The 15,658-nt window shown below is 39.6% G+C and overlaps 1 protein-coding gene across 1 annotated transcript in view; it reads right to left on the bottom strand.

Moving 5' to 3' along the window:
• SPOCK3 (SPARC (osteonectin), cwcv and kazal like domains proteoglycan 3) overlaps positions 1 to 15,658 on the bottom strand; it is a 513,922-nt gene that overhangs the window by 257,877 nt on the left and 240,387 nt on the right. Inside the window, exon 4 of the mRNA XM_090036237.1 lies at positions 5,281 to 5,395. Coding sequence (XP_089892363.1) covers positions 5,281 to 5,395 — 115 coding nt within the window. The remainder of the gene's footprint in view (positions 1 to 5,280; positions 5,396 to 15,658) is intronic.

The following is a 15,658-nucleotide window of genomic DNA, read 5'->3' as shown; positions in this document are numbered from 1 at the left end:
AAAACCCAGCTGAGGTTTAGGGACAGGGAGGGAAATTAAGTCCACCTTCCCCTGAGTACAGAGCTTCCCTGCTGCTAAACTTACTGAAAAACTTACTACTGGCTGCAACTGTGGACTACAAATCCCAGAAGCACTTGAAAGCAGGAACAGGAAGTGATGAGGAACCCTAGAGAGTCCTGCTGCTGCAATTCTGGACTGAAATCCCAGAGACCTTGGGGGCAGCAGGAAGAGGAAGCGAACACACAGCCCATGCTGGCTACGTGCCAGACACGTGCATCAACGCCCCCAAGTTTCTGGCTAGAGTCACTGTAAACATGTGGTTACATTCCTGAATTAAAAGAAATAAGCGTTCAGTTGTTTGCCAGTTTAATCTCTGCATTTTAGAGTAACCTGCTAAGACTAAATCAATTTAGCCTCAGGATTTATGATGGTCTGTACTTAGCCCTGAAGAAAATCTTTTTAAGAGACTAGAACTTCCCAGATGGAAAATAATAATGGTGAAATATACCAATTCAATACAAGTTAATAAAACATTATAAAAGCAAAATTATAATTGCATTTTGTTATACATTCTTATTATACTTGAATCAATTATTTAGCATTTATGGAACAGAATGTTAGTATTATCCCCACTCATTACCACAAAAAGTGAAAAAGTTTGTTTTGACAAAACAGATAAATGTCAAAATGTTTGACTGATAAAATTATCCCAGTTATTTTGTTCTAACTGAAAAAACCCCTAACAATATTCTAAAGCTAGACACATATCAAATGTACTCTTCTTGCTTCCCATTTTAAACTAGCATTTTACCTTATTTTGTTGGTAACTCCTAAAACAGTAGCTCCTAAGGAACTTTACAATATTATAGTCATTCACTTAAAGTGTTTGCTATCTGTTTGTTTGGATAGTTATATATTTTTAATGTCATTTAGAAAACTTATAAGAAAGATAAAGCAGTGCAATTACTGAAACTGCTCCTAACAAACTAATTCTTAATTTTTTTCCTACTTCTGAACAGCAAAAGTCTCTTATTATTTATTATGTTGGCAGCAAGAACTCCATTTCTATTTTCCACATAGCAAAATCAATAATTTACGCAAAAAATATTCAGCCTTGTCCCAGTTCTTAGTAAATAATTAGTGGCATGCTGCTGCAGTAAGGTTTTTTTCCAACTACCAAGTGAGAAAATTATCAGTTTTACTTATTATTTTTATACTTTAAGATTATAAAATTATTTAAAACTCAAATTGTACTTCACAACTTCCTTAAAAACATTTTATCTGAAATCAATATGTAAGTTGGATATACATTATAAAGAAAAAAAATATTGTTTGTTGATTAATGTGTTTTACAATATAATTCACAAATGCATTTGTAATACTGTATACTTTATCTCTATTTGTTCACTTTCTTGTTCATAAACAAAGGGTTTAATCATGTAGTCATTACTTATGTACATACAGTTCCATGAACTAGAGCAAAAGGAACAGCATGAGAAGGATATGAGGCCTGATCATTTTCTAAGTGCCATCTGACTGCAGATCACAGAACACAAGGATCTCTATACTTCTGAATGGAAGGTGTCTCATCACCACTTCCTTAGCCTCTGGTGGAGGCCTTTCATAAGGTCCAAGAGCTGTGTTATGTAAGGATCAGAGATTGGTAGGTCTGGACTTGGGGATAAAGGGAGGTGCTGCCTTTCCCGGCAAGGATTTAGGGAAGCTTTCAATAAAAAAACCCCAACAGATGAACTTAAAAACAGGACAGTGATAAGGGTACCAAAACACCTCAAAAGGGAACTAGTAAATCAAGATAAAACAGTAAGTTCCTTGTTACACAATAATTTTAGGTAGCCCCTGGAGTTCTTAACCCCTGGATTCTCTACACATTAACACAAGAATCTAGTTTTAAGCACACTTCAGGCAGTTTACAGTTCCACTACTCCATGGCATGTTACCCAGCTCGCTTTCCATTAATGTGTGGTCAGGTTGTAACATGTGGTTGGATTCAGGAGTAGGGTCTGGGAGGGTGGGTGAGAAACAATGTAGGGGGCTGGGCCAGATGCCCATGAGCTGGGGCTTCCTTCCTGGAGTAGGGGAAGTAGCTGCCCCAAAAGTTCCTTCCCTCACTGCTCCCACCTTCCAGCCACCCCAGGAAGCATGATCAGCACATTTCAATCCCAAATTGCAATTTATTAAAACACAATACCTTCTTTAATTTACTTCCTCTTTATTTCTTTTCTTTTTTACTTCTCTTTCTTTCATCCTTCAGTGGCTGACTTCCTTCATTTCATTGTCTTTCCCCTGTCTTCATTTCCTTTCTACATCCCATTTCATTACCCACCCCATCCCATTAACTCTCCACCTCCAAGCTTCATGTTCCCACTCCCCACCAACCTTCCCAGCCCCCACCCCCACACTTAGAGCAGGGATGGAAGCCTTTCCTAGCTCAGCAACCCTGCCCTGTAGTGGCAACTCACAGTTGTAGCTCTTAGTCAGACTCCTGCTAGCCAACCCTCTAGTAGCAAGTCATAGCTGTGTAGGTGGGAGACAGTCAGAGAAGGTTGTTAGCTTAAGGTGGGACTGCTCCAAACTCAAGCTAGTTTTAACACCAACCAACATTCATTTGAGCAGTTCAAAGTGCAATATGTAACAAGGGCCTAATAGAGCCTGAGACGATTTCTTTTCCTGTGCAACTTCCCCGAAACCTTGTGGGAACATCTCCTGGAGTAACTAATGGGACCCAGAAGCAGGGAAGCTGGTATTTAAAAACTTGAGTGGACCTGTGCAGGGGGTTCCCTGTTTATAATCTCTTCTTTATAACATCTCCAACCCCTCATCCCCTGTCCACCCACACCCTACCCCCAGCTTATTTTGTTAAGAAATTCTGTCAAGAAAGACTAAAAGTTTCAGGAGTCCTCTTTGGTGATAGTGCCTCCCTTCCACTGGGTGTACGCCACTTTTTCAGCAATCAGACATTCACAGGTATTTTAGTCTAGACAGTAGAAGGCACTACTTCACAGTCAGGGCAGCTAGGATCTGGAACCAACTTCCAAGGAAGTGGTGATGGCTTCTACCCTGGGAGTCTTTAAGAGAAGGCTCAATGTTTACCTGGCTGGGGTCATCTGAGCCCAGTTTTCTCTCCTGCCCATGGCAGGGGGTCAAACTAGAAGATCTACAAGGTCCCTTCTGACCCTACATCTATGAATCTATGAGTCAAACCAGCAGCCCAGATCAAACACTCATCCAGACCAGTAATAAAAAATGGAAATGTGATGGAAAAGTTGTGGATGAAATGTTATTAAAAGCAAATATTTAGATTACCCATCACACACAGTATCCTTCTGAAGTAATACCAATATAAATATATAGATATAGCCTGACGCTGTATTATTTTTCTTACCTAATTTCTACTGAGATAGAGAAAGAACAATTTCTCCTTCAATCCAACCTATCAGGAGAACCTCTTCAGGAAGAGAGCACAAAACAATGAAGATGGCCAAGCCATTCTTCTAGGAGCTAGAGGCAGTGATCTAATTCTGAGAATGATTTTAGGGCACAGATCTAGGAGACAATTTGGCGTAGTTTTAAATCTATACAGTTTGTCATTATTAGTGCTAAATAAACAAGTTTCTGCTATTGATAATTCACAGCATAAGTTTGTAGGATATTCAAATAAAGTATCAGACAGAGTCACCTTTAGGTACAATACCAGGGACAGCAGGGAAAGTGAACTGTTAAGGAATTTCCACAATATTAACGTAATATATTTATACAAGTAGCTTAGGAAATTTCAATTGGTCTAGAAGCCTCATCAGCACCTCACTACTATACAGAAAGCTAACTCTGAAATATAAAGCAAGCCCATTTTTCATTACTTTTTCTTCTTATGGGCAATACTCTTTCAGACTTACAATTGTATTTCCATAATTATGATGTCCTTTTGCATTTGACATTGACGTATTTTCCCCTATGGTATACATACACTGAAATGAGCACAGCTAGATTTGTTTAACAATAATTTTTTCAACTTATATAATGCCTGATCATACCAAAATCTCTAATTTTACATCATCATTGTTGGATGTCAACAGCAAAGCTCTACAAATAGTTTTTGCTAATTGACTGCAGCTGCCTAGCTAAGAAAGCTTTAAAACATTGCTTTTTACATTGCTAGTATGAAAATACTAACTTGCTTGCTTGAACAGCTACAAATGGGTATATTTAAACAAAACTAGATATTAGGAAGCTGAAAACATTCCCTAGAACAAATTTTAAATTTTATTTATTATCTGAAAAGCTTGAAATTGTCCCTTTAAATACAGTTTCTACTAACCAACAAAAAACATTATTATGCTAATGGTTAGCCATTGTTAGGGCTCATCTCAAAGTACTTGAGGCAGTGGTCACCAACCAATCGTGGAGCCTCCAATAGTTGATGCTGGTCTGTGGGGTGGAGCAGGGGGCTGGGGGGTGGAGTGGGGAAGTAGATCCTGGGGTGCTCTTTACTTACAAGCAGTGATCTTCACCATAGAAAGGTTGGACACCACCGATTTAAGGGCATGTTTAGTTTTAAACATAGTTATGACTTATTGAAATGCTTACGTTCTTTCCCAAACAAAGCACTATTTTAAAAAGAGAAGTTTGCAAAGTTTACAAAAGTTATTAAATATTTTATGTATGAAACTCTGTTCCATGACTATTTTAAGAGGAAAAAAATATCTGTTCTAATCCTATGCACAATGTACCTCATATTTCCTTATATGTAACTGGAATGGAATTTAAAATGGCACTACATTCAATGAAAACCAAACTCAAGTTGGGAACTTTGGCAGAAAAGGCATACCATAGAAATATGGGGCCTACTTTATTTATTAGCAGCTAGACAAAGACATGAGAAGTAGTTTAACAGATAAGAATGTTATGTATTTTAAAGAGATTTCAACTCTTAAAACACCAAGTAAGACCAATGAATCACATAATAGCAAGGAGCAGTTATTGCCCTGATCCTTTTTCTTAATTAGGATGAGTGTAAAAAACATTTATCTGAATAAGTGTCACAATGCAAGTTATTCAAGTTTACATAAATAAATCCTATAATGTACTATGAAAAAAAACACAGGAAAAAATCATAATAATTTATTTGGCCAAATTATTTTTAAAAAAGCAAATCTCACCAAAGACTACAGTACAGTACAGTTGAGCTACTATATTTATAACATCTACAATCCTTAGTAGTTAAGCAGTAAACTATCAACAACATTAACTTTAAACTTTTACCTGTGTGTAAGTCTCCGATGACTAATGCAAACAGCAGTCTGCTGATCTTGAGCAACGCATACCTTATGACGGCTACATTTCATCTTTAAGCATGGATCTTTTGCTGGATCCAAAGCTAAAAACAATTACAGAAAAATATTTTTTTAAAAGTTCTCTAATAAATGTACAGTAAAAAAAAAAAAAAAATCAGTTGTCTCAGCCTTTTTATTTCTATACCACCTAGGATAGCAAGCCCATGATTTTGGATAGGGGTGCCTAGATACTACCATGATGATACTGCCATGGCAATACTACTACTACAACTACTAAAAATGTTGTAGTCTATTTAAATAGAGCATATTTTCCACTGATTTTCCTATTCATATCCCCTTTATTATAAGTTACTTGTTATTAATGCAGCAGTTGTAGCAAATCACAATTTTCTTCCAACTCCTTCAACAGAGCTAGGCAGAATGCAGCACATTCAGTGATGTTTGAACCTGGGCTTTGTAAAAATCTTCAACTTGGAATTGACAAGGAAAACAGATAAATCTGGAATTTATCTGAATTTCCAGATAAATTCAAGGAAATTATGAATTTTTACCAATAATCTGCAAAAATGATGTTAATTTAAAATTATTGTAACTTATAAAAATCACAAATGAAACAAGAAATTCAAGAGATTTTTAAGGCTATGAGGCCTTGTAGACCTCATAATCAAACTCCCCAAAGCCATGTATAACGCAAGACCTGTGGAAAGTTAAGGCAAATCAATCAACAGTGTGAAGACAACATGCCTAAAGTAAAGCATGTTAATCCTCCATGTGGATGATATCATTCATGAATAAAGTAGCTTTAGATCACTAGCTGCAGCTACATTCTTAATTTATATACATTGACTTCACACTTCATTTTGTTCTTCTTCACTGCCCTGGTGATCTTCATATAGACAACCATCAACAACCTGTTTTTAAAAAATGGTAGCAAACGAGAACAATGACTGCAGGAAGAGTACAAAGGATGCTATTCCTGGAGACGTGGTGAATTATTAAATCAATCAATGTAGGTCTGAGGAATGTGAATACTCATGCCTTACTTCTCTTTATCACTGTATTAGGTAGAATGAATGGAACCGAGTTGAAACTTTTTGTTACCTTTCATAAATTGATCCACCATCCAGTTTGCCATTTTGTTTGTAGTGGCAAGCTGCAGCTTCATTGATTCTAATAATAATAATGACTGTACTAATTTGATTTAAATGATTATCTAAGTTTAAATATTTACAAATATATATTTTTTTTATTCCTCAGGAGTTGACGCACCTTATTGTGATCAATCTGTTAAAATGAATTACGTAATCAAAGACTAAGTTCAGTCTTGTTTAACACTGCCTTTTACCAAACTAGCTTTTTGACCTAGGCACAATATTACAAAGAAACAAAATAGACCAATTTTTACAAATAAATAATTTCATACACATTCTGTAAGCCATGTTTGGTATGGAAGAAATTACTGTTTTACTACTTCAAACAAAAGTGCCATGTGAAAATGCAGTCGGAATTACCAAAACATTTTTAGGAATAAATAAAAAGTATTTTTGAAAAAAATGGTTGTAAATAGTACATTGTGTGTCAAGAGCATAGCGAAAGAAATAATATTTCAGACTGATTTACTTGCATTAGCTATTATGCAATTATGAATTGCTTTTCCAAAAATTCTGAGACTATATGAATTTCAACCGAACCTCTGGATTAAACATACTAAAAGACTGCCCACTTGAAGTGTATAAAAGTGACTAAGATGATCAAGTCACATAAATAAGGAGAAAAAAAATACTGCAGACAGCATAAGTAGATGCCAAATGGTTCATACCATCAGAAGGAGTGATGGAGATGTAGACCTACACAGTTAAAAGTGTGGTTGTTAAAGGTGGAGAAAAATTTGGCAAGTGTAACTAGCTTAAAGAAAAGAGACCAAAAAAAAAAATCTGTATTTGTTTACATGACACTTTAAGCCATCAAGTAACTGTAAAGTGTGAATTTGGCTTGTCTCAATATCTGGGTAGTTGAGACCCAATAGAGGTAGACTTCACTGTACTTGCAGACACTTTGACCTCAGAACTCACCCCAAATCTCAGAGTACTCTGGGAAATTACAAATATCTTCCACAATCTTTAAGCTATCCATTTTCCCATCGAAATAACTTTTTGTGTTTTACTCCAGTTTCACTAACCCATAACTACGTGTATTCAGTTTCAGTGATGCACTAACGCTATTTCCAAAATGGTTTGGCTTTAAACCCAGAAGCCTCAACACATCTGGAAACACAGCAAAATCACACATAAGCAGCCTACTAAAAAAGCCATAAAACAAAGGGCAAGTCATCATTATGGAACTTCCATCCTTCATTGATTTTGAAACCCACATTTCCCACCCTGTCTCATTAAAAAAAAAAGAAAAGAGATGGGCAGATATTTCTATTACATTGTTCCCCAATCTACATTCATATTTTGTTCAGTTTAAGTAAGGAGGCCACGCACAAAACTCCATTGGTAGTGTAGCAGATAAAGGAAATCTACAGGGTTATATAACTGTCCACCAACAAAACCTTAAAAAAAATAGAAACAATTGTTTCAGTCCCAATAAGACAAAGTATGCAACTGGATTCTTATGCTTCCCTGGGCAGACTATATAACAGGATTTTTTTTTTTTTTTTTTTGCATACTTTACTTATACAGAATGATTTAGAGCTTTAGTGATTATGAAAAAAAATCAACCCTTTAGCTTGATGCTTTTGATACATGGCTAATATAATACTCAGACACAATAATCTTTTATCAATTTTTTTTTGTTATGTTTTCTACATAGAGACTTTTAAGCCTCAAAAAATAGCTTCAGTTGCCTCCATATTAAGGTAAGTCCTAGATCACTCTGAAGTATTTCTCCACAAAACAATTTTCAGCAAATCAATTTTGTCCTGTTTTAAAGTCATAATGGCGAACTAAGTCGCTTTTCTTTCTTACTGTAAGGTGAAAGTAAAACATGGATGAAAAGCAAAATGTTGATAAGTTATTACATTTCTTTATAAAAAGAAATAACACTGCTCCATTTGCTTCCCAATTAAAGACTATATCCTATAAAACCTGCTGTTTTAAGGTAAATTAACCCCTCAAAAATTTCTAATCGGGATGCCAAAAATGATTTTTGTAACCGAATAACCAAATTGAACTCTAATTTAGATTAATCCCAAAGAGCACAAATGGCCTTAGAATGCCCAGAATATATTCCAACACAAAGTTGTTTCTTGGGATGGTTCCAACACAAAGTTACTTAACACTAAGGGTATGTACAGACCTTGGGGAGGTTATATCAAGTTAAAAATGGGCACCCAATCCAAGGCAAATTGGGATTGGCAGGATATCTTGTGGGGATTGGAGGAATAATTAGGGTCCACAGGGCTGCTTAGGGGAATCAGGGGGGACTGGTGGAGTCCGTGGGGGGTTGGGGAGATTGGGGGAGCAAGAGGGGTCCATGGGATGATTGGTGAGTTTTGGGAGGGTTTGGCAGAATTGGAGTGCTGGCAGGTCCACAGGGAGCTGGGGGTGGGGTGACACACAGAGGCCCTCCAGTACTATGTGAGAGGCCAGGGGGCAGGAAAAGCATACTCCAGGGCTCTACTGGGAGTTGTGCAGAAGAAATTAAATTAAATCAGTCTTGCCAGACCCAATCTAAATTAGATTACCTCTGAGTTAGGGTTAAATTAGGTGGGGTCAGCCATTTTTAGACCAATCTAAACTTCCTGAACTTTTGTACAATTTACGCTTAGATCAATCTAACTAGAGATTTAAGTGTAAGATCTGCACATGGGCCAAATAAGTGAGATTATGTGGCTATTTTTAATGTGATAAATCTCTTAAGCTCCCTGAGCATCTGTACCTAGCCAAACTGAAGTTTTCTGAGTTGTTTTGTCCACATATATTCTCACTAATTAGCTAGAGTTTAGAATGAGAAACACTCCTGCAACTTTTGCTTTAGTATCCATAAAATGTACTGTAGCCATTTCTCTCCTAGTGTCCGATACAGAGGAAGTACAGGGCACACACTTTCAGCTCTTCAGTCTCCTTTCAACTTCAGAAACCTATATTGTGTTGATTATGCAGAGGAGCGGAAGAAGGGAAGGATGTGAATATACATGAGGACCATATATTTTGAACTTAAGTTACTGGTAAGTAACTTTGTGTAACTGCCATATACATATTCTATGAGTGGGTGACTCAAAAGCCGTGCCCACAGGACTAGTGATGGTTCTCAGATTACATCTAGGTGAAAAACAAATAGTACTATCAAACACTCTGCTAAGCATGGCATCTTCTCTGGGGGCTTCCTCAATGGTATAATTTATAGGAATATCACAACGTGATGTTGTTCAAGTACCCTGAACTCTGGTGGAATGTGCCCTTATCACTGACGCCGATGGATGTTATCAGACTTATAGTAGTTTTATACAGTCCAAGATCCAGTTGGACAACCTCTGGGCTGCTATTCCTGCACCTTCAGATACTAATACAAAGACCAACGAAGACTTTCTGAACATCTTTCTTTCAGTGAAGGAAATAAAAAAAATGATTTTTCAATGTTCAGCAAATGCAAACCCTCCCCACATGAATGAGGCTTTAAGAAGAACTTTGACAAATTCATCTGGTACCCTAAAAGAAAAATCTGTGACAAGTTTAGGCAAAAATGTAGAAAGAGTCCTCAGGGTTTATCAGGGCACAATGTAACAGAGGGCGGATCTACTGTAAGGACTTCAAATCTCACCTATCCTTCTTACTGATACAGGATTATAAGAAGTCAGGCTGGAAGAGACCTCATGAGGTCAGCTGCCCTGATAAAGTAACCCTCAGAACTCATCCCAGGGTTTCATATCAGAAAACCAGTTTCATGGAGAATGTAGAAGACAGCATGATGGCATAGGTTCAAGTGGTACTTTCATTTAAAAAAACCCATAAAAACTGACGCCCCAGTTAGGGAAATGAGGGTAGAGACCCTAGATAGTCTCTTAAGATATCTATGGACTTGTCAGGAGAGAAAACACAAGTTATCTTTGAGATTGCTGATGGATGGCCCTTATAAGTGAACTAATGGAAAGGCTGCTGTGCTTAAAACCCAGTAGGCAGTCTAGGTGGATGATGGGTCTACTCAGGTTGTTCCTCACACAGCACCAGGAGGGAAGCCTAGTTCATATCGCCAGGTATGTATACCCACTCAAGTTCTTGCTGTGATGAACAAAAAATGTTTCCGATTGGAACCAAACATGCTTTTGCTATGTGTGAGAGCCATCCATCATTCAGGCTGCATGACAGAGGGAGATGAAGACTCTTTCCTCCTCTTTCTGTTAGCAGATTCAACTTTAGTGTCAGTATTTTGGGGTCTTGTGACAAAAGGAACAGGAGATCCTGATACCTACCCCGGGCAATTTTTTAAATACATGTTCACCTCTTCATGAGTTTCTAGAAACTGTGTGTGTTAATTAGGACTAATTGAACTAAGATTATTCCACATGAAGAAGGGTCTCTGGATTCTCCTATTCTTGCATTCATAAAATCCTGTGGAAATGCAAAATGGCAACCAAGGGGTAGATATCCTTGATGGTAATAGGCTTTCTGAATGTGGCCAGAATTGTTGGAAACAACAGATCAGATGCAAAGCCAATATATTTGTCCAAGAGGAAAAAAAAAAAAAAAAAAAAAAAAAAAAGGTTATTCCACCTGCTCTCTCTCATTCTTACCTTATATGATTAACAGACTGAACAACTGTGGAGAACATGAGTTTCCTCCAGTAAAAGCCACAGCTATCTGGTCCTGGAAATCAGGCTATAAAAAGACAGGCTTGGCTGAAATCACACATGATCAAACAAGTCTGGGTAAGGCCATAAATAAAAAATACCATGCCTTCATCCCAAGAAATATAGACAAGTTCATTCAGAGAAGTGGGAAGAACACATCAAATTACCAGAAATGAAGCCACAAAATGGTGCTGCCTGGTGTTTTCAACATATTTTCAGAAGGGATGGAAAGACATCAACAAGCACCAAGCCAAAGCTCAAGGGCTGCAGGTGAACAGTCTGTTTTTGCTTCAGGTCCAAACAGACTTCCTGTGCAGCAAAGGTGCTTTTTGAGAGTAGGCAGTGAAAAGAAGATGACTTTTCAACATACCCTGAGGCTTGATGGCTGCTAGGAACTCAAGAGCGTTGGAATACAGTCTCTCACCAAGCAAGAAAGAATCAAGGAACAGGAAATCAAAACCATCATTTATCCCCTAGGGATAAGGGAACAAGAAAGGTACCTGGTATTACAGGTACTAAACTTAATGTGCCGTAATTACAACACATTAATAAACGTATAGACATGGCCAGTTAAGTCAAGATAGACAAACAAAGTATGACGGAAGAATCAGCACAGTACTGATTTACACTGCTTTCACTTTAACCTGTTCATTTCCATAAATGATAAACATGTCAAACATATCATGCCACAAATTGCATACAAAATGGGAAACCAGCCACAAAATGTACCACATTTAATGTGGAACATTTTAGAGGCTGGTTTCTATTATTGTTCTATTGGAACATGTGGTATGAACATGCGAGCACTTCAGAGAGTCCAAGACTGGAGGACTACCTCCTTCCCTCAGTGACCTTGAATGTCCTGTGCTTCCAAGGGGCAAGGGGCAATTGTGTCCCATAGATGGTCCATGCCCACTATTGCCCAATAGTGGGATCAGGCAGGAGGCAAACCCTGGTCTGATACACAGCTACGTCCCCATCCCTTGAAAAGGGTGTGGTGCAGCATGGCAGTTTGGAACCCTCCCCTGATGCAAGACTGCCTAATGAGCTCCTCAACAGATATGAGGGGAAGCCTGGATCAGGGATGGGTCCCCAATCTGAGGTTCTCCACAATGATTAAAATGCATACTATATTTATAAGCTGGTTGCTACCAAGCTTTAATTTGCACATGTAGCAGGGTCTTGCCTGTAGCTCGGAGCCCCATTAACTGACAGGACTTCCAACCACACGGGTGCATCTTTGCCCAGACTGAACACTTCAAGCCCTGTGGATTGCAGCTGCTTTGATTCTCAACGCACAGCAGAGGAGGGGTGCGAAACGCTCAGCCCACAGGGCTTTCGGTTTAGCTCCTCACCCACAATGATGACCGAGAGACCCCACAACTAACAGGGCTCTCTGCCCCAGCTGTGCCTGTGCATGAGGTGCAGCCCAGACATTAAGAGCTCTCAGTCCCAGCTAACTGTGAGGCGCAGCCCAGACCAGGAGTCTCAACAGTTGCCTGGTTCTTGGTTCTAGCTGTGAGTGAGGCACAGTCTGGTCTGGGAAACCCATCAGTTGCAGAGTCTCTTGGCCCCAGCTATGCGTGGCCCCTGCAGCTGGGAGCCCAGGATCAGGCTCCCCCTGCACCAGCAGTATGGCACAATAGGATCTAATGCACAATCCCACAATCATGCCTCCTATTGTGAACATATGGCATGGCAGGAGGCACGATTGTGTGGATCATGTCTTACAACCAGTTATGCCTTTACCTGAATGTGTACAGAGGGCCTATGATGCTTACATTTTAGTTACAATACTTCATTTACTGTCCCTTTTTGCCGAGGCCTTGCCATCATTTTTCAGTATTGATACTCATCCTATTCACTTTCCTTCCATGTCATCTCCTACACACACCACCTCCATTTACTTACTGTAGAAAAAAGTGAATATGGGAGACAGCATTGTAGCAAGACCCCCAGTTTCTTTTTTTTTATTATTATTATTGCATTCCCTCCCCTTCCCCAACCATTTATGGCTTTCTCTCTCCCTCTCTGTTCCCTATAAATAAGAATAAGTGAGCTCAAATTTAGGATAAGCTTTAAACGTTTTTATTTTGGTAGCAAGTTTTTGGTTTTGGATATCCACTGTTTTATATTGTAGTATTATCAGGTTTGTATTGATTTTTACTGTTGTATATTGTAGTATTATCATTTTTGTATTGATTTTTATTGTTTCATATGGATATTGTATGGTTTAGGCCTGTGTCTGTAAGTGAACCAAAGTCATGTCAAGTTTCCATTTTATATGTCAAGCCTCCATCTTCTGTCCTCTGCCTGGACAACCCATGTTGCAACAATATGATTCATTGTACCCCTCCCACGTAAATTGGTTCCCCAATGAATGAGAGTGATTGGGAATGACTGAAATACAATGGTAGCAGGCCTCTACTGAATGGTCTGTAATGACTGGGCCATCACCTTGCATTGATTCATTCATGAACCACGGACCTCACCCAGGAACAGAGACAAGACCAGCATTTGAAAAACAAAAGACCCTGCAGAACCAGCAACTCTCACCATTCCAGACACCCGAAACCGCACATCCCTGCATGAAGCACACATGCTCAGTATGCCAGGGGCTGACCCTTGCCTGGGCATGCCTCCTGTCACTAGGGTCACAAAAGGTCTGCCCCTATAAAAAGGGGCAGTGAAGACAGACCCAGGGCGGACAATCTCTCCATCTGGACCAGCACCATGCCACACCGCTATCCACCCAGAGGCCTTGCCAGCAACCTCCCTCTGGACAACATCTACTGGACAAGGAGCCCTTTCCAGCCTGGATAGGTAGATATTACCTGCACACCTCCTCCTACAATTTGAACTTTCTCTTTCTCCGTCTCTCTCTCTCTCCTCCTGGACTTCAGTGGACTTCAGCCCCTGCACCAAGTCTCTCTAACTCCTGCTGCCATGGTGTGTGTGTGTGTGTGTGTGCGCAAGGGAACCAATCAGACGTTGTATCACCATCTCCCTTGTTCAATAAAATCCCTGTCATTTGCAACCCAAGTTGGGTCATGTTTTACTAAATCCTAGTCCCTTCCTTATCTTAAATTCCAGCCTCATTCTCTCTCTCTCTCTCTCAACTCTAGTCCCCTCCCCCTCTGCTAGTTTTCCCATCTCCTCCCAATTCCATCTCCCCTTTTCTGCCACCTCTCATCCTTCCCTGCTCCTGCTGCCTTTTCCCTGTGACTCTCCACTCTCCTTCTCTGCTTTCCTGCTGCCCTGCCGCCTGCTGCTTTTCCTGTGATTTTCTGCTGTCAGTCTCTGTTTTCAGGCTTCCCCTCCACCTTCTGTAATCTCCCCCCCCCCCCAGCTCCTCTTAGCTGTCCAGTTCTCTCCAGCTTCCAGCACCTACTGCCACTCTCTGCAACTTCTCTAGCTGCCCCAGAGCCATCCTCTGGCTCCCCACACCCAGAGCCCCTCTTACCACCCACACTTTCCCTTAGTCACATTTTTCCCTCTCCCCACCTACCTTTTCAGCCCCCCCCCCGCCATAGCTGTGTTGGCATTGCTTTCCTGTTCTGCAGGCTTTGGGCATCATCTTTTAATCACTTAAGATCAATTAACCTAAAGTTACCCCCAGCCTCAGTTCTTCAGCCCAGACCCCTGTAGTCTACTGGTTCTAATCCCAGACCTAGTAATTTTAACTCCCTACACTTCTACTTTCTTACCTTAACCTTCCCCCGGTATCCCAAGTACACCAAGCACATGCATACATACATACACATCACAACACACAACTTAGGAAATCACCTGTGTGTATGTGTAGGTGGGTGGTATGTGTGTAAATTAGTGAATACACATATACATATAGATATCATTGTGTGCATGTGTGTGTGTGTGTGTGTGTGCACGTGCGCGTGTGTGGTATATGAATTAGTAATCCATGTATTTGTATTGGATGTGCAGGTGTTGGTAACTGGTAACTGATTCTGTCTAAATTTGGTGCGTGTAGCACATATGGGCTTAAAATGGTGATAGGTGTGCATGAACCTAGACTAGTTATTTTGAACGTGTGTGTATCTGAGTTGCTAGTATGCGTGTGTGTGTGGGGGGGGGCATTGTGTGCATGATATACGAATTAGTGATCTGTGTCTAACTTCTGGGGTGTATAGTGTATGTGCCTGAATTGTTAATAGGTATGATGTGCCTGGCCTGGTTTCAATGTGTATGTGCCTGAGCTGGTAGTATGTGTGTATATGTGCAATTGTACACCACACCCTCCTGTCTAACAGCACAATATTGGGATTTTGAACATTGGCCTGACCCCTCAGAACAACAGTATTAGTTGCATCCTTTGCAGTTGTGAAAATAGATGTTAAGGGAGACATAAAACAACTTCAGCTATGGATGCTGTTTTGGAAATTCAGGACCCTGACCCTCATTAATCAAAGACCCAGTTCTGTTTCCAGAATTTCTCCACTAGTAGGGAATTTTTAAGTGATTTTCTTTTGCTTCCTCTCCCTCTCCCTTCCCCTTTCTCTGTGTGCAAGTGCATCTCCATATGAGCAGACATATA

The sequence above is a fragment of the Crocodylus siamensis genome, chromosome 2, assembly GCF_052110815.1.
Source record: "Crocodylus siamensis isolate JL-2025a chromosome 2, ASM5211081v1, whole genome shotgun sequence".
NCBI classification, from domain to species: domain Eukaryota; kingdom Metazoa; phylum Chordata; order Crocodylia; family Crocodylidae; genus Crocodylus; species Crocodylus siamensis.
The sequence above is the reverse complement of the archived record's forward strand: the minus strand, read 5'-3'. Positions and strand labels throughout refer to the sequence as shown.